Source organism: Cervus canadensis, chromosome 5 (assembly GCF_019320065.1).
Source record: "Cervus canadensis isolate Bull #8, Minnesota chromosome 5, ASM1932006v1, whole genome shotgun sequence".
Lineage (NCBI taxonomy): Eukaryota > Metazoa > Chordata > Mammalia > Artiodactyla > Cervidae > Cervus > Cervus canadensis.
Genome location: NC_057390.1, coordinates 45,244,014 through 45,264,514, shown reverse-complemented (window position 1 = coordinate 45,264,514; position 20,501 = coordinate 45,244,014). Strand labels below are relative to the sequence as shown.

The following is a 20,501-nucleotide window of genomic DNA, read 5'->3' as shown; positions in this document are numbered from 1 at the left end:
ATCACAAAATGTACACGCCTAATTTCTCAGGCAACTTCCCCTGAGACGCGCGTATCTTCTTTGTATGACAGACTTTTATCCTTGCAGTTATTACAGAGTAAGTGCAAATGTGTAAGCACCTATTATGTGACAAGGCCCCATGTTCTATGTTTCCACTGGTTCTATGTATTCCATCCATCACCATAACCAACCAATGGTCCTTCAAGACAGAGGTGTTCAGAGACTGAGCATATTCCTTTCTGTTTCTAGCCACAGAATCCGTGTCTTCTGATATCTTCCCCAGTCCTTCAGCCCCACATCACATCAACTTCAAACCCAACCTAGCTCTGGACAACAGAGCTTTCCCATCAATGTAGTATACCAGGAATGTACATCTACAAACTTCAGAACCACAGAGATCTGGGTTTGAATGCCAGCCTTGCTGAAGCTTTCTTAGAATGGTTTTACATGCATAAAATAAAATATGTAGAATTACAAAAGCAACCAATTAACTGTACCCAAGTCAAGAATGCTTGCCAAAATCTAAGCTCTCTGAATTCAGTGTTCTGGTGGCTTCAGAATGCAAGTACTAACACCTACCCTTCACAGAACTGTTAGGTAGATTTTAAAGGCAATGTACATTAAGTGTCTGGCAAGCAGACTAGGCAGCTTTAAGACCTTCATGGAAATTCAAATCCTAATTTATCAGAGTATCACTTCAGTTAGGAATGGGGGAGAGAAAGACTTCAATATGATCATCTAACATCAATTCAGAAAAAAAGAAGTAATCTAAGATCTTAAGTGGTTTCTCAAAACTTAAGCACTATCACAATTCTTATCATATCACTATCTACAAAGCCTATAATCAACCCTAAACCAAAATTTAGACAAGGTTCCTCTTTATATCTCAGTTTTAGGGTGATTTAAAAACTAAGTTTAATTCTTTAAAAATAAGTTTATGACTTTGAAGTATTAGATCACATTAATCAAAAATTCATATTTTAACAAGATGGCTTTTTAAATACATATAATGAAACCAACAAGTTGTGAGCTTTCTTAAACATGCTTTCAAAAGTTTCCTATCTATCATAACCACACATCTTTCTTTTGTGCTCTGAGGTCTAATGTGCTATATATAAGGACATCCCCCTGCCACCGTCCCCAAAAAAGTCTCTTCTGCAGAAATTTCTATAAAAATGTACCAGTAAGAATTCAAATTCAGGGGGAACTAACATGATTTGACCAAGCTCCTGCAAGCTGACAGATGCAGCTAGTTCTCGTCGTAAAAAGTGTTCTTCCCTTCACAATCTCTTGGTCCAGAAAGGAGATGTTATTTATGTTGTATAACTCCAAGAGGCCTATTTAATTATGATTACTACCTGTAATTCCCAAAGTTCCAGATTTTTAATAGGGCATCTAATAAATGTGTGCCTATTAGCCTATCAAATTCATTGACCAGATGTTGGATATTTCAAGTTAATTATTTCAAGCTAGTTTTCCCTAAAAGAAAATCTCTTTAAGACACATGAATTAATATTATCTAATCAAACTAATCTCAAAACCTCCCACTTAGTATACACTAATCTTACCTGAGTATATGATTATGAAAATTATCAGAATGGCCAAGTAAAATGTTTCCAGGTTTAAAAATAAGCACTTACACAATGGCATGTTTTTTAATCCCGAAGTTTTTGATGACATTATCTACTCTATGTCCAGCACGATGATGCAGAAGGCCACTTATTTCACTACTTCACAAATCAGAAATTATCTCATTATGCTTCTATTTATTTCTTCCATCCAGACTTTTATCTAAAATCCTAGAGTCAAGCATTCAATTATAGGGGTAAACAGTTATTACACTGTGCTAAAAGTTTCTCATTTTACATGGCTTGACAGGCAACAGAATCCACCTACATTCAAGTTTTAACTGTATGCAAGGATGAAAAGACCAGGTAGACGACAGTAGTCAAAGCATTCAGCTCCTAATGAGTGGGAAAAGCTATGACAAATTTAGACAGCATATTAAAAAACAGAGACACTACTTTGCCAACCAAGGTCCATCTAGTCAAAACTATGGTTTTTCCAATAGTTGTGTATGGATGTTGAGCGTTGGACCATAAAGAAGACTGAGCGATGAAGAACTGATCTTTTGAACTGTGGTGTTGGAGAATATTCTTGAGAGTCCCTTGGACTGCAAGATCAAACCAGTCAATCTTAAAGGAAATCAATCCTGAATATTCATTAGAAGGACTGATGCTGAAGCTCCAATACTTGGGCCACCTGATGTGAAGAGACGACTCATTGGAAAAGATCCTGATGCTGGGAAAGATTGAGGGTAAGAGGACAAGGGAGGGACAGGGGATGAGCTGGCTGGATGGCATAACCAACTCAATAGACTTGAGTTTGAGAAAACTCAGGGAGATAGTGAAGCATAGGGAAGCCCAGCATGCTGCATGCTGCATGCAGTTCATGGGGTCACAAAGAGTCTGACACATCTTAGTGACTGAACAACAAAAGCAAAGAAGGGAAAGACCTAGACAAACAAGGCAGAGAAGGAGGACACTCTCAGCATGCCTAATGAACAAAGCCAGTTAGAAAGCAACCTGCCTCACACTCAAAGAAGAGTGGGATAAAAATAAAGTTAAAGAAGTTGTTCCAATCACACCTAATTAAGATCTGCTGTTATTCCAGATAAAGAGAATATCACTGTTCCATTGCGAGATTATTTCTAAACTGCTTTTCTATATATAAGCAATAACTATTTGATTCCTTCACTTATCTATTCAAATATTTTAGCAAAAACTACATGACAAGCAATGTTCTTAGTTCTGAGGATACTGAAGCCAGCAAAATAAGAGCTGTGCTAATTTCCTTCTATCTGAACATTAAAGCTTAGTGTTTAAGATTTGGAGACAAAACTGGGCAAGTTATTTAACTTGTTTAAGCCTCAGTTTCTAATACTAAAAAGTGTGGTTTACTATCTAAAATTTTTGTGAGAATAAAATAAAACCATTCACTGCTTCAGTTGTTCAGTCATGTCTAACTCTTTGTGACCCCATGGACTGTAGCCCACAAACTCCTCTGTCCATGGGGTTCTCCAGGCAAGAATCCTTGGGTGGGTTGCCATTTTCTATTCCAGGGGATCTTCCTGACCCAAGGATCAAACTCCTGTCTCTTGAGTCTCCTGCATTGCAAGCAGATTCTTTACTGCTTGATCCACCTGGGAAGAGGTATTTGTTAATTCTGTCTTCACCTAACTTCTTTGTAATCAACCACTAAACATAATGTAACTGAGTAAGTGGCTTTGTTACAAAGTCTTCCTCTAAGTGAAACAAAGTTAACAAGCCCTGGCCTTATTAACTCCTCAACCAAGGAAGCAAATCAGTCTAGACAGACTTGGATCTCTACCAGTGCTAAAACAGGTGCACACAACTTGAATTTTATTCCTTCTTATTCATTATTGCCCCCAGTCCCAACTCATTCCTCAAATTCCTACTCAGTTTCTGCCTGTATCTTGCCAAACACAATTGGTTTCAAAGTTTCCAACACTGCTTTTGGTAATACATGTCCCTACACTTATGCCAGTTACTTTATCTGCTACTCCATTAAGGAATGCAGCAATAAAGCATGACTAGAAAAGAGAAGTTGAGTAGATTTCTTACATGAGGGCTGAGTTGTGAAGAATGTAGGTAAAGCTAAAAAATCTACTATAATTGAAACTGTTCTTGAATTAAACCCCGCTGGCTTCCAGGTTAGGCACCTTAGCCCACTGGAAGACAAACAACCGAACCTAGATTCAAGTGCTCTCTCTGTCCCTTAGTAGCTAACTATGCAAGTCTGGACAAGACTTCTTTTTAAAATCTATTTCTTTCTGAAAATGAAGCTATCACCACCACTTCAAAGGCTGGGGGTGAGGAAGATGCAGAGAAGAGGACACACAAAGGACCTCCTAGACTGCCTTCCTAACCCAACAGGTCCTTGATTTCTGATGGGGAAGGGAACACCTAGTGTCTCATCAGCTGCTAAAGAACTAAAAACTGTGAAGCTTAATCTCGTTTCCATTCAAATCAAATAAAAACAAAGGCAATAAGAGAAAATTTTACTTGTTGTGAAATAAACCGTAACAACTATAATTAACATCTACTCCCCAAAGCCCATTTTTATGGAGAAAGTTTATTAGCCTAAAACAAACAGGCTGGCCATCCCTGCACCACACTAATTCTTTCTGTAAACCTCAAAACCCAGTTTGCAAGGAGTGAAACCAATTTCACACTGTATGACAGTGTGGTGTATGGTCATACACACTCCTGTATGACAGGAGTCCTTCAGTGGCACAGCCTTTGATTAGGGAGCACGATGATTAACAAAGTGGGCTCAAGGGTCAAAACTTTCTGAGAACGATTCCAATTTTGACCTTAGACAAGACAATCTCCCCCAGGCCCAGTATTTTTGTCTGTAAAGTGGGGAATATTAGTACCTACCCCCAAAGAACTTCTGTAAGGATTAAATATGAACACAGCTATCAACTGTTCAGCATGATGCCTAGCACATGGTTAAGCACACAATGGTCACTCCTTTTTCCACATGAAGATAAAGTAGACTACTGAAGCTTTGAAAATATTTGACCACATATCCTTTCCTAGAACCTTTTGCAGACTAATTACTAGTTGGGGCATGCACTGTCACCTTGAAAGTGTTCTCCTTGAACAGTGTCTCAGAATTCAACACGTATTCAACTGCCAGTGCGAAAGCTTGCTTCCCTTATCTGCGCAGTTTGCAAGAAAAAGCCAAGATAATGATCAAATGAATCCATTACCCAAGATGGAAAGCTCTTCTGTTCTGACAAGCTTCCTTCAAGTTATCACCACTTCTGAGTCTGTGTTGGGGACCCCTCTCCAGTTATTTTTTTGCACAAAGGAGAGTTTATTGGTACAATGGCTTCCTCACTGCTAGTTTCCAACACCCTTTCACACCCATACTTCTATTACGGAGTAAGAGCAGAATTCATCTCTTTCTGAAAAGATCTAACTGAAAAAAGGTTCTGCGTGTCATTCCGATTCAAAATCACCTGCCGCAATTGTTCCCATTTCTCTCCCTTCCAACACTCCAATGGAGTGTTTGAAGTCATTCCTCTGGCACACCGTATAAGGGGCAGCTCCACCCCAGCCCTCCATATATGGTCACATCCCACACCCACTTACAGACTCCTCAAAGACAACCAGGAAACTCACTCCTGCCCTGACCCACCATATACGGGCAAACACCCACCCCAACACGCTGAAAAGAGGACTACGCTCCTCCCTCTACACACACTTTTCTTCTCACAAGTCGAAAGTTTAATAAGCTGGAGGGAAGAAATTCGGAGGAACGCACCAAAAAACCCAACTAAAGGCACTTGCACCCACTATTCTCAACGTTCGATTCTCAAACATTCCAAATGTCACCCACCTGCCCAAGATAGCATTAACAACACTTCCCCCCTTCCTAGAAGGAACCGTACTATCCTGAGGAAGCACTGGAGAAGGAAATGCCAGCCCACTCCAATATTCCTGCCTGGAGAATCCCCATGGACAGAGGAGCCTGGCAGGCTACAGCCCATGGGGTTGAAAGAGTCGGATAAGACATAGCAACTGAGCAAGGAGGCACAGCGCGGGCAACAACTAAGCATGTCTGAGCAACCCCTAAGCCCCTTATTAAAAACAGGCAACTCCAGGCCAAACACACCTCGCTCTACACACCATTTCAAAGACTTTGAAGGTCTAGTTTTCTGCACCTTCAGATCAGATGCCAACTTTCTGGTCGCCTTTTCAGAAAAGGGGAGGGGGGGAATGGGGGTGTGCTGGCTGTCTCGTTACCAAGGTAACTAGGAAACGTCCGACTGCCGAGCCCCGGGAGCCGGTTATACCTTCAGATCCTTCTTGGTAACGTCGGTGTGGGAGACGGCGCGAATGGTCCCGGAGAGCCAGGGCCACTCGGCGACGCGCTCCACGTCCCAGCTGTCGTGGCCGCCGTCGCCGCCGTCGGCTGCAGACAGACTGAGGAATCGCTTCCCCACCAGTACTGGCCAACTTTCTCCGAGCGTGAGCACCATGGTTTCCACGCTGCAGGAAGGGCTCCTCCCTGCAAAAACACAAAAACAAAATGCAACGGAGGCGGCCAGCAGGAGGGGGCCGGGAAAAGAGGGCGGTGGGGGGCGGGGGGGGGGGGAGAGAGGAGGCCAGGGAGGAGGGAGGGTTCTAACCCCGCTCTGAGGACCGGACCCCCGGCGGCGGGGGCGGCGGGTGCGAGGACGTTAAGACTCAGCACCCGATCTCTCCACCCGCGCCTTCCCCGCCCCCCCCATCTCTCCCCCACCCCAAACACTGGCCCCAAGCGCCGCGTGACCCTCGCTCTCCCAAGTTTCGCTTTTCCAAAACCTTAAATCTCACCGCAGACTGAGTGAGGAGAATTATTTGCGGCTTAAGTGGATTTGAAAGTGTTCGCCCCTCACCCCGGAAAAGAAAAGGCCCCGAAGCAGAGGGCCTGTCCCAGGCGGCCGGGTCCCCGCCCCGGGCGGCCCCGCGGGAGGGGCGAGCCCGCGGTTCCGCACTTGCCCCGCCGCCCCGCCCCGACACCCTTCTTCCCGGCCGCAGAAGCCCCGGCCGGCGCCCCGGCCCGGGGATGGCGGGGCCGCGGGGCTTGGCGCCTTCACCTTTCTTCCTCCGCTCCCTTCAGCCGAGGCCGCGGCGCTCTTACCCCGCCTCCCGCCTCCCTGAGTCACCGGCGGCGGCCGCCGTTTCCAGCCGCCCAGCCGACTCTAGCTCTGACTTGGTTCAAGAGCTCTCACAAGACACGCACAGCCTCCCGGGTCCGCCCCCTCGGAGCCGCTTCCACCGGTCATTGGCTGAGTCCGAGGAGCTGGGCGAGACTAGTAGGGAAAGAGCCCATCACCATTGGCCGTCCGAGCGAGGGCGGGGCGAGAGAAAAAAACAATTCCTTGGCTGCCTCCTCCCTCTCCCCTCCCCCTTCCGACTCCCGGACGACCCCCATTAGGTTAAAGTACACCGAGCGTAAGCGAGGGATTCCTCCGCCAGGGCCATTCTTTCCATTTGTTGCCTCACGGATGCAAAAAAGTCCCGCGAAATCGGTTATCAACTTTAGGACCCAGAGGAAAATTACGGTGGTGCACAGATAAGACTAGATGGCGAACCCTAGGGCTGTAAGTGCCTATTGGATTGCTTGTCAAGTGCGTAGGCTGTCGACCGAAGATATGCTTTCCACTTGGCGGAAGAATCTCACAGGAAAGGGGTGAGGGCGGTGCAGAGTCAGCGGGGGAGGGAAGGGACTGGAACGTGCGGTTTGAAGCGTACTCAGCTAGAGGGAGGAGCGACAGTGCTCGAGAGGTTCGTGCGCAGGCGCTTCGCGGAGTAGAGGCTGGAGCTTGGGCTGCTGGGCGAAATGGCCGCGGGAGGCGCAGGCGCACGTGGTGATGATCATGGAACGTCTGAAGTCCGCCATTTTGAAGGAAAAATGAAGAAAGGCATGGAGTCACTGGGAAATGATGTTAATTATATCTAAAGCAAAAGAGGCCATTGGTACAATGCAAGAATGGGCTATTTTCTTTATGTTTTTTTAATGTAAAGGGAGAATGAGAAGATATTCTGAGTCTTACAAAGAAAATGAAAGACAAGATCAAGGTCATAATGATGTAAGAGATATGAAGAGGAAGTGACTTTGAAGGACAAAGGAGTTGAAAGGTGATTGTGTCTGTTCCACCTGAAGATTTTGGGTTGAATGAAGAAAAAAATGCAATGAAGGAATTGAAGATCTGTTATTTTATAAAGGCTGGTGCTTGATGTGGTATCATGTTTAATCTTTAAGATTAAATAAGATTAAGTGGAGAACTCAAGCTCACATTTTATAAGTGTGAAAACTGAGAATCAGAAAAAGTTCAGAAACATATTCAAGGAATTATAGATGCAAGTTAAATCCAGGTGTTGATTTTAAACATGTATGTTCTGAATACTTGACATTAAATAAAAAATTTTAAGAATAAACACAAGAATTAGTTTGATTGATTTACAATTTTTAGACCATTAAAGAGGGGGGAAATGGAAAAAAACATATCCAGTCCAACATAAGTCAGAATGGGAACAAGGGAGGGGAAAAATAAACAACTACTAGACAGAAATATGCTAAATTGATTTTTAAAATTAAAGGAGTAAGTATAAATATCAGTATTTACAATAAATGTAAGTGGGTTAATTTTAATCAGACTTTAAAAAGACTCACTGGATTAAAAACAACCTATAAATTGACCTTGAGCAAACTTCAACAGCAGCACAAAACATGAGAAAATGGCCCTTAAATAGTTTCTAATCTAATGGTAATCAGTGGACAGCAATAGAGCAATGTTAATAAAGTTGAAAGCAAAGGCATCAAAAATGATTTTATAATAATGAAGGATGAAATCTACAAAGACAGCATAACATACACTAGAACTTTTGTGACTGTGGGAACATATTCTAACCTTCGCTAAGATTAAACATGAAAAATTTTTTGATAATTTGTAGTAGAGTGTACTGAAGATATAAATAGATCTATCCCAGAAATAGGCATCTCAGATTTTTTTAAATTAGGTATAGAGGATTTAGATTACATAATTAACTATTAATTTGAAAAGCAATAGCTAGGAAGAATTATATAAAATTCCAATAATATATAATTCCTAGGTTACATTATGGTTCCAGAACTTAGGAAAGATGGAAAGATATTCAATGTTTTATCCAATTTTATAAAACTTGTGAACCCCTATTATCAAATATGAATCAGTTGAGTACAAGAAAGGAAAGCTATATAGTTCAACCACACTTGTACACGAAGAACAAAAATTCTTAAATAAAATATTAGCAAGTCCAGCTTGCTAATTATTTTTACTTTTATTTTATTTTTACTTTTATTTTATTTTTGCTAATTAATTACTTTATTTTTAAAGTAATCACATGATTAGTTAGGATTATTATTTGAATATGAGGTATTTCAAGTTTAGAAATTTTCTATAATTCACCACAATAGGTGAAAAGAGAAAAATCAGGTTTACTTTAGTAGAGACTGAAAAGAATACTCACTCACAACAAACTCCGAACTACCTAGAAAACTGGGAATATTAAGAGCACACACATATTTAATGTTTATTCATGATTAAAAATTTTTAAACATCCTACAAGCCTAGGAATATGACACCTACCCTGGAAAGACACCCATGCTAGAAAAACACCCACAAATGTGAACTAGGAGACATCAACAAGGTTGTTCATTTCAATATTATTTGGCTGTGAAAAACAATATTGTTTTCACAACAATATTGTGGCTGTGAAAAATTAGAAATAATCTAAACGTTCTTCAGTTGGGTCATAAGTAAATAAAATATGATACATATAATGAAAAGTGAGTAGAGCATTTGAAAGGGAATGAAATATATTGATATTTAGATGTACCAATGAGAATAGATTAGCAAAGCATATTTTGAATGAAAAAGAAAGTTGCATTTGGCAATATTTGAAAATGCACACACAGAAATTACAGTATATATGTTCTATGAAATATATATATTAAAATTCATAATGATGGCTACTAATATTGCAAAGTGCACTCTAGTATTGGGGGGTGTCGGTCAAAGATGATTTAGCATTGTAATTCTCCCACTTTTATAAGACAAAAGTATTCATGTTACTTTTGAAATTTAAAGCTCTATTTAAAATCCTATAAATGTGATCTTCTACATTGACACTCAAAAGTATTCATGACAAATTCTTAGAACTAATACCAGAATCAAGAAGGTGGTACAATAAAAGATCAGAAACAACAAAAAGATCAAAGGAATTCCTATTCCTGAACAAGCATTAATTAGAACAGAAAACAGAAGAAAAAGAAACCACTTATGATCATGAAAACCATAGAATACAGGAAAAACTACAGAAAAAAAACATAATGTGAAATGAACAAAACCTATAAGAAGAAAACTGTAGGACTTTACCAATGGAAAGATATTCATAAAACGAATACATAAGATTTGAAAAATTCCATTTCCTTATATTACTTGATAAAGATGTCATGTCTCATATTAAACTAATTTCAAATTAAATTTCAGTGAAAGAATCAAAATACAGTATGTAAGTAATTAAGAGAATACAGAAACAGACCTATGGATATATAAACAATGAGCTTATGACTAACACAGCATTTCAAATGAATGTAAATAATAAACTATTCAATATATGCTTGGGGTTTGTTATTTATTAGGAAGAGGAGGGCGTAGCAACCCACTCCAGTATTCTTGCCTGGAGAATCCCCATGGACAGAGGAGCCTGGTGAGCTACAGTCCATGGGGTCACAAACAGTCTGAAATGACTGAACAACTAAGCACAGCATTTATTAGAAAAAATAACAAAGTCAGATCCCTACATCAATGTCAGAAAAATAAGTTACAGGTGGATCAAAGAGCTCAATATAAAAAAAAAGAGTAAAATATTTAAAGATTCTCCACCCATTGCCTTCCTCTGTCCCTTTCTCTTCCTCTTCCTGAATATTTCAGTCCTAAAGATATTAGAGTGCAGAGTATGGTAGGTTTTCATAAGAAGAGGCTGTCCGGCATGGAAATTTGAGCTAATTAGAAGTTAGTCCTGGTGGGGGGAGTCAGAGCCCAAGTGGGATGACAATAGTAGATATCAAGAAGGTTAACCCAGAGTGAGATACCTAGAGCCCAAGTGAGGTGAGGTGGACATGCATGAATGGGGATCAGCTGGTTGTGGTGCGTTAGAGTCCAAACAAGGTGAAGAGACTGTCCTCATTGGGGGAGAGCCTGCCACTTGGTATTAGAGGCTGAGGAAAGTAATGAGAGCATTCACTCAGGGATCAGCAAAAGACACTGAAAAGACTAAGATCTTAGAAGTAGTAGGAGAACCAGGACAGAGGTATATCCTAGAAACAAGGCAGAAGGGAATTTCAATATGGGAAACTATTCAGAGAAGTCAAAGGATAAGCTGAAGTCAAGGCAAATGGAAAAGTGAGAAACAGGATGTTGACACTTCCACCAAATATATTTTAGCCTGGATGTATTGCCATAAATCATTTCTGTTGGTTCATAAAAACTATCATCCAAATTCCAACATATAATTACAGTAAAAATCCTGCCACTGAACTGACTTACCCCAAGGGACATCAGAAGTTTCCAAAATCTCTTAGGAAATTTAGCAATTGGGACTTCCCTGGTGGCACAGTGCTTGAGAATCTACCTGCTAATGCAAGGGACATGGGTTTGGTCCCTGGTCCAGGAATATCCTATATGCCAAGGAGCAACTAAACCTTTGTACCCCAACTACTGAGCCCTCGAGCTGCAACTACTGAGCTCTTGCACCTAAAGCCTGTGTTCCAGAACAAGAGAAGCCATCCCAATGAGAAGCCTATGCACTGCAACAGGAGAGTAGCCCCTGCTTGCCACAGCTAGAGAAAAGTTCATGACCGGCAATGAAGATCCAGTGCAGCCAAAATTAAATAAATAAAAGAAAGTTAGCAACTAGAAATTTGGAGTTTATTTGGACTCTGATTCCTCACCTGCAGAACAATTAAAATACAATTTTCTGTCTGAATCTGCTTTGTTTAAATAGCACAATAGTGTTTTGTGTGAAAATTTAAATGTCTTATGTTATTTCTGTTAATATTTTGTTAATAAAGCAAAACATCAGTACTGAGTTCCTTGTCTCTTTCTTTTTTTGAGACGTTTTTCTATTGAGGAATAGTTTATTTCCAGAGAAATGGACAGATCTTAAATGACCAGTTTCTTCAGTTATACAAATGAGAACATCTGTATAACTCACATCCCCATCAAGATGTATTAACAGAACAAGGGTCAGCCAACTACAGGCTACAGGTCAAATCTGGTAAACAGCCTAGTTTTCTACAGCCTAGATACTTTCCTGATAGTCCAGCGGTTAAGACTCAGTGCTTTCACTGTTGAGACTTGGGGTTGGTCCCTGCTAAGGAAACTAAGATCCTGCAAGTCATACAGTGCAGCCCAAAACAATAATAATAAAACCAGAAGTGTAAAAACATTTTATGACCATGAAAATCATACAGAATTCAAATTTCAGTGTCTATAATAAAATTAGAACACAGCCTCTAAACAGAAGGACCTTATAATTTATTTTCTCCTGTAATTGCCTTAATGTCTTCAAAATGTGATCCCTAAATATCCCTAAACTTCCCAAAAAGGCTCATACTCCCTCCAGCCCCCACATGAAAGAATCTCTTTCTTAAAATCATATATTTCAGTTTCTGACTTCTCAGCATCTGGCTGAATGACTCTGAAAATGACATAACATTGTTTCAAAGTTTTGTTGAACTTGTCTTTTAGTTAGTTGACTTATGACCGAATATATTGCTATTTCTCCAGCTGTTTTCTGCTCTGCCACCCCCACATCTACCATCTGTACAGTGAATGGAAAAGGGAAAAACAGAAAATTTCACATGAGACAGGTTCTTAAATGCAATCTCTTGTTCGTTTTTCTTCCCAATGCTTTATTATGAACGATTTTAAATATTATCTATATGATAACCATCTAAGTTCAACAATTAACATTTTGCCATGATTGTTTTATTTATGCAATTTCATTTATATGTATATAGATGGGCTTCCCAGGTGACACTAGTGGTAAAGAACTTGCCTACCAATGCAGGAAACATAACAGAGATGGTTTCGAACCCTGCGTCAGGGAGATCCCCCAGAGGAAGGTGTAGTAACCTGCTCCAGTGTTCTTGTCTGGGAAATCCCATGGACAGAGGAGCCTGGCAGGCTACGGTCCATTGACTAGCAAAGAGTTGGAGAAGACTGAAGCAACTTAGCACACATATATGTAGATATAATAATATTTTTTCTGAACCATGCAAATTTGTAAACATCATTGAAATTCACCACTAAATACACCAGTGTGCATCTCCTAAAAAATAGTTTTTTCTTTAATTTTTATTTTGAGTATAATTGCTTTACAATGTGTTGGTTTCTGCTGCACAACAACGTGAATCAGCTGTAGATATACACACGCTCCCTCCCTCTGGAGCGTTTCTCCCCATCTCCACCCCCACCCCAACCCTCTAGGTCATCACAGAGCACAAAGTTAAGCTCCCTGTGCTATATAGCAGCTTCCCACTAGCTAGATACTTTACATATGGTAATGTATACATTGCTACTCTTTCAATTCATCCCACCATCTCCTTCCCTACTGTATCCACAAGTTTGTTCTCTATGTCTGCATCTCTGTTTCTGCCCTGCAAATGGGTTCATCAGTGCCATTTTCCTAGATTCCATATATATGCATTAACATACAATAAAAAATAATCTTTCCTTACAAAACTATAATATTGTTATCTAGTGTAATTTAAAATCCTGTCCATTTTCAACTTTCTCCAATTATTTTGAGTTTAGTTTGAAGAATAACATTCTTGGATCTCAAATATTCCCTGAAAGAAAGAGGTGATGAATAATTCATAACTAAGAAGTTTGGAGAATTCCTTGGAGGTCCGGGGGCTTCCCTGGTGGTGGTAGTTGTAAAGAACTCACCTGCCAATGCAGGAGACACAAGAGATGCAGGTTCGATCCCTGGGCCAGGAAGATCCCCTGGAGCAGGACATGGCAACCCACTCCAGCATTCTTGCCTGGCGAATCCCATGGATAGAGGAGCCTGGCGGGCTATAGTCCATAGGCTTGCAAAGAGTCAGACGTGACTGAGCAATTTATCACACCAGTGGTGTGGACTCTACACTTTCACTGCCAGTGGCCCAAGATGAATCCTTATTTGAGGAACTAAGATCCCACAAGCCATGTGGTGCAGCTCCCCACCCCAAAAAAAGGTTGAGTCTTTTCCTTGTCTCTAAAATAAAGTAGGGACTAAAGAGATTCACCTTCCATAAAAGTTGAACAACCAGCTCATTTTTGCAAATCTTTCTGTCTCCCCGCTAAGAAAACAAAGGGTAATAATCATTCCTGAGAAGTTTTCCAAATAAAAGATTATACATATTTGGATTCTTAATATTTACTCCTCTCCCCAACAAGTGATTAACTCATTTTATATCCTGATGATGATAAGTCCTGGCTTTTCATAATTAAATGATTTGAGTTGCCTAGCAAAAATTTAGAACACAGCCACACCCATTTGTTTGTTTTATCTATGACTAATTTTATGTTACAACACAGACTGTATGACCCCACAAAACCTAAAATATTTGCTCTTTATCCCCTTACAGAAAGTTTGCCAAACTCTGATAGAGGACATTTCATGACTCTTGAATGTTCCTAAGTGTTATATTCTAGTCAATACCCCTGCCCAGAGTAGCCTTTGTTCCAATTTCTATTACTAGAAATTGATTTTGCCTGTTTTTGAATTTAATTTAAATAGCATATTATGTATGTATTCCTTTGTTTCTATCTTTCTTTACTCAGCATGTCTTTGAGATTCATCCATATGATTACATCTGTAAGATGCTTTTTTCCTTTGATTGCTAGGTAATATTCCATTGTCTAAATATGCCATATTTTGTATGTCCATGCTCTGTTAAATATCTGAACTATTTTCAGTTCTTAGTTATTATGAATAATATAATTATGAATATGTTTGGGTTTAAGTCTACTATTTTAGTGTTTGACTTCTGTTTGTCTCATCTGTCCTGCCTTTATACTTTCTAATATTTTAACTCTGCTATTGTTCATTCATTCCTGTAAAATCAGTTTTTATTTCATACAATTTTCTTCCAGCCTAATGAACTTTTATTTTTTTTCTAATGAACTTTTAAAATATGGATTAACAATGTATTCAATCATTTAGATGGCATGTTGTTCAGTCACCAGTTCATGTCTGACTCTTTGCAACCTCATGGACTGCAGCACTCCAGAGTACCAATAAAAGGAATTATCTGATAATTGTTCACTGTATAATTCTATTGATAATACTAAGCCAAGGATCTGTTATATATTCCACCCAGTTGTATTACAAGTTTCCATGTGTGTGATTTGATCAACAACAACAAAAATTATGTACTTGATATAAAACTGCTTTTCTTTTTCAGTTTTAAGAGTAGCTCAATGATTTGGGGAGTGTTAGTACGGTACAACACATACATAAGAAGTAAAGTACAAAATAATATTTAGTAATTTACTCTGGAAAGAATTTATAAGAAGGATAATTGGAAGGTAATACTTCATCTTTATTTTCAAATAAGTGATCTTAATTTTTCTCTATGTAGAAAAAGTTTAATTAAATTTATCAAAAAACTGACTTGCTGGAAAAGACCCTGATACTGGTAAAGACTGAAAGCAGGAGGACAAGGGGATGACAGAGAATGAGATGGTTGTATGGCGTCATTGACTCAATCGATAAGAGTTTGAGCAAACTCTGGGAGATGGAGAAGGACAGGAAGCCTGGCATGTTGCAGTCCATGGGGTAGCAAAGAGTCAGACATGACTTAGGCACTGAACAACAAATTTATTATAAATTTACCTAAACCATTAATTTTTGCAGTTCAGGTAGAGCTCAGCACTTTCACACTGATGAACTAATTTTAGCAGATCTTACAGTGTGCAGATGTGCTGGAGATAAATACTCTCAGGTCTGTTTAAAAAGCCATAATTTTAGGAAATTTCTTGGTGGTACAGTGGTTAGGACTCAGCATTCTCACTGCTGGGGCCTGGGTTCAGTCCCTGGTCAGGGAACTAAGATCCTGAAAGTTTTGTGGCAAAGAAAAAAAGGTCATAATTTTACTGTCATTTCAAAGGATATTTTTCCTAGATACAGACTTCTAGATTGACAAAAAAATTTCCCCCTTTTACCTTTAAAGATGCCAAATACATTATCTTTTGGTCTCTATTATTCCTGATAAGAAGTAGGAATGATATTTTTCTTATCATTGTTCCCTTGTATGTAATGTATCTTATAGTCTTTGCTGTCAAAATATTCTCTTTACCTTTGGTTTTTAGCATTTTGACTCTGATGCGCCTAGGTGTGGTTTTCTTTGTATTTAAACTACTGTAGATTTACTGAGCTTCTTAGATCCATGTTAATATCTTTAATTTTAGTAAAATTCTTAGCCAATATCTCCTTAAATGTTTTTATTCCATCTCTTTCCTTAGGAGAGAATTCATTCACACATATATTAAACTGTTCAACATTGTTTTATGCACTCAGGTATTTTGTTTTCACTCTTTTCTTCTTTGTATTTTGGTTTGGGTATTTCTAATGACTTGTCCTGAAGTTAACTAATGTCTATATCTAACCTCCTCTTTTAAAAAATTCCTTATTTCTTATATTATTTTTTTTATACCTAGCATGTCCACTTGGCCCTTTATTATGGTTTTCCTCTCTCCATAAAAAGTCCCTATCAGTTAACAATGTTGTCCACTTTTCTCACTAAATCTTTTATTTATATCTCATGCTTATTTTTAATATGAATTTTTATTTTGCCAACATGTGGGACAGCTCTGTGTCTGATTCTACTGACAGTTTTCTCTCCTGACAATTGATCTAATTTGAAAAGAATGAAATAATGTCATTTGCAGCAACATGAATACAACTAGAGATTATCAGACTAAGTGAAGTAAGTTAGAAAGAAAAAGAAAAATACCATATGATATCATTATATGTGGAATCCAAACTATGACCCAAATGAACCTATCTATAATGCAGAAGGAGAATCACAGACATAGAGAACAGACTGTGGTTGCCAAGGGGGGAGGAGTTTGGGGAAAGATGGAATGGCAGGGTGGGGTTAGCAGATGTAAGTTTTTACACATAGACTGGATTAAAAACAGTGTCCTACTGTATAGCACAGTGAAATATATTCAATATCTTATGATAAACCATAATGGAAAGAATATTTTAAAAAAGAATTATATATGTGTATAACTGAATCACTGCTGTAATTACAGTATAATTAAGACAACATTGTAAATCAACTATACTTCAATTAAAAAAGCAAAAATAACAGAAACACTAAAACAGACCAATGAAATGCTGATGACCTGTGAAATAAACAGAAGTCCAACTCAATGGCTCTGCCTTAGGCATAGGCTGTACTAGTAGGGTCTGGGGCGGGTGTTTCAGAGTCTACACAGTTTTATTGACAAAATATCTACAACCAATTAACTGTGCTGAGTCTCACCCTCTAGAGTGTCTATTTTTGTCATCAGTTACATATCCAACAGAGTCCCTTTAGCTTTAAGATTCTGCACTTTTACTGTCAAAGGTCCCAAGTTCAATCCCTGGTTCAGGAACTAAGGTCCTGCAAGCTGTGTGCTGTGGCAAAAAAAAAAAAAAAAAATATTAAGAGAGCTGGAGGTGAGGGCCATTTCTTCAGGTGTTATTAACAGTGTTGCTGGAGGTTCTTAATTGCACTATAGAAAAACAGACACAGTAGAGGCACTGGTACAGTGGAAAGAGCAAGGGCTTTGACTCATGAGCCCAGGTTTGTGCCCTGACTCCATCACTTACTGGATTATTGAGCATGATATCTAATCTCTGGGGAACTCAGTTTCCTCCCAGATAAAAATGCCCCAGTAATACCTACCACACTCAGTTATTCATGAGGACAAGATTAAAAATAACATATATGCAATCTTATCTTTATGAAAGATGAGATGATTAGTTATGCATATTTTTTAAAATATTTATTTATTTATTTGGTTGTGCTGGGTCTTAGTTGCAGCATGTGGGATCTAGTTCCCTGACCAGGGATCAAACCTGGGCACTCTGCATTGGGGTCATGGAGTCTTAGCCACTGGACCACCAGGAAAGTTCCCAGTTATGCAAACTTTTATGCATACATATTCAACTACAATATAAAATCAATTTTAAAATAGCACTGTCCTTTGAAGAATGAGGAAAATTTTCCTTCTAATATATCAAAGAAGACATGGTTTGCATTGTGGACTATGAAACACATATATAAGTCATACATTTTTAAAGATCCAGGGGCTCATGTTTGAACTAGTAAGATCAGGGGTTAAAAAAAATTGAGATGGAGCGAGAGGTTTTCACTGTTTCACTAATTTTCACAAAATTTCACTAATTTTAGACTCTGATAATCTTTCAGAATTCTGCCTCCTTTGCCTACAATAAGAGAAGTATCCCCTTTATTTCTTATTACAAGGCTCTGCTAAATTAAAACTGGCTTTACCCATTCTATATTTGGAGAAACACGAGTTTCATCTTTGAAGTTCCTGGTTTAACAAGAGCTGCAGGGAAGTAATATCAGGTTGGTACAAAAGTAATTGTTCTTTCAGTCTGAATTTTAAATAATTATAACTAGGCTTAAGCATATCTTTATTAATTACAATAGGAACCATTACAATCAACACATTTTCACAACAAGAAATAAGTTTGTTTATTCCCATAGCATAAAAGTCTATGCTTTGGGATTCAACAAACTCTTGGAAAGCATTTTCTGCATCCTGCTGGTTGTGGAAGTGTTTTGCCTGCAAAAAATTATTGAGAACACAGCAAATGAGGCAAAACTTTGTAACTCAACTTGTTCAACTTTTGTTGAACAACTTTTGTTGGTTGTGTGACATGCAGTCAGATGTTGTTATGGAGAAGAATTGGGCCCTTTCTGTTGAACAATGGTGGCTGCAGTCATTGCAATTTTCAGTGCATCTCATCGATTTGTTGAGCATACTTCTCAGATGTAATGGTTTCGCTGGGATTCAGAAAGCTGTAGTGGATCTGACCAGCAGCAGATCACCAAACAATGACCATGACCATTTTTGGTATAAGTTTGGCTATGGGAAGTGCTTTGGAGCTTCTACTCAGCTGAACCACTGACCTGGTCATTGCCATTTGTCCTGTAGAGTCCACTTTTCATTGTATGTCACAATCTGATCAAGAAATGATTCATTGTTTTTGCACAGAATAAGAGAAGACAACACTTCAAAACAGTGATTTTTTTAATTTTCAGTCAGCTCACGAGACACCCACTTAATGAACTTTTTCACCTTTCCAATTTGCTTCAAATGCTGCACGATCATAGAATGATGTTGAGTTCCTCAGCAACTTCTTGTGTAGTTGTAAGAGGATCTGCTTCCATGATGGCTCTCAACTGGTCGTTTTCACCTTCCAATGACTGGTCACTATGCTCCTCATCGTCAAGGCTCTTGTCTCCTTTGCAAAACTCCTTGAACCATCACTGACTGTGTGTTCATTGGCAGCTTCTGGGCCAAATGTGTTGTGGATGTTTGAAGTTTTCTCCACTGCTTTAGGACTCATTTTGAACTCAAATAAGAAAATTGCTTGAATTTGATTTTTGTCTAGCATCATTTCCCTAGTCTAAAATAAATATAAAATAAGCAAGAAGTAATGTCATTAGCAAAAAAATAAAAATAAAAAATAAAGCCAGAAATGTGCATAAAAATGATATATAATGTAACCACATTTATTTAAAAATGTATTCCCATATCAAACAGAAAATTTCAACAATGCAAAAACAGCAGTTACTTTCACACCAATCCAATACCTAACCTTGGAAATTTGAGAATGTATCATGAAAAATGAATAAACAGGTTCATTTCAAAATAGACCTTAACTATATTTTCCAATGGAGAAATTATTATGAACATATCACCTCCAAAACATAAGCATATTGTTGGCTTGATTATTTGACTCAACAGAGACCTTGTTTGGTAGAACCAATAACAAGACTGGTTTGAGGATATTGTTGCCATGATCTGGCTCTAGAAAAGTGAAATCCCCTCTGGTCCACTTACTTGCCATGTGGCATCCTTGAAATCACATTTCATACTACTGCACACCTATCAGAATGACCAAAATCGAAATCAACACCACCACCAAATGCTGATACAAAAACGCAGAACCATTGTTGATGGGAATGCAAAATGGTACAGTTACTTTGGAAGACAGTTTGGCAATTTCTTACAAAACTAAACACACTCTTGCCATGGGATCTAACAGTTATGCTCTTTGGTATTTCCCAAAGGAGTTGAAAACTATGTCTACGTAAAAACCTGGAAATAGATGTTTGCACAAGATTTATTCATAATTGCCAAAACTTGACAGCAACCAAGATATCTTTCAGCAGGTGAATGGATAAATGGCTCTATCCAGATGGTGGAATAATATTCAGGGCTAAAAAACAAATGAGCCATCAAGCCATGAAAAGATTTGGAGGGGGCCTTACCTGGTGGTCCAGTGGTTAGCAATCTGCCTGCCAGTGCAGGAGACACGGGTTCAGTCCCTGGTCTGGGAACTAGGATCCAACATGCAATGGGGCAATAAGCCCATGTGCCATGACTACTGAGTCCCATTCAGGGCTCCCCAGGTAGCACTAGTGGTAAAGAATTCACCTGCCAAGTAGGAGACACAAGAGACACAGGTTTGATCACTGGGTCAGGAAGACCACCTGGAGAAGGAAATGGAAATCCAGTCCAGTATTCTTTCCTGGAAAATTCCATGGACAGAGAAGCCTGGCAGGCTACAGTTTGTAGG

At 39.0% G+C, this 20,501-nt stretch overlaps 1 protein-coding gene across 4 annotated transcripts in view; it reads right to left on the bottom strand.

Annotated features, from left to right (window-relative positions):
- Positions 1 to 6,839, bottom strand: part of KDM3A (lysine demethylase 3A) — a 54,742-nt gene extending 47,903 nt beyond the window's left edge. For 2 of the 4 annotated variants that reach the window (XM_043468747.1, XM_043468751.1), the window contains exons 1-2: positions 6,674 to 6,829; positions 5,888 to 6,102 (exon numbers count right to left, since the gene is read on the bottom strand). In XM_043468747.1, coding sequence (XP_043324682.1) covers positions 5,888 to 6,073 — 186 coding nt within the window. In that variant the 5' untranslated portion in view covers positions 6,074 to 6,102; positions 6,674 to 6,829. Of the gene's footprint in view, positions 1 to 5,887; positions 6,103 to 6,410; positions 6,527 to 6,673 lie in introns of those variants that run through there. The other 2 variants (XM_043468749.1, XM_043468750.1) reach the window with 2 other exon arrangements.
- Between the last annotated feature and the right edge of the window lie 13,662 nt (positions 6,840 to 20,501).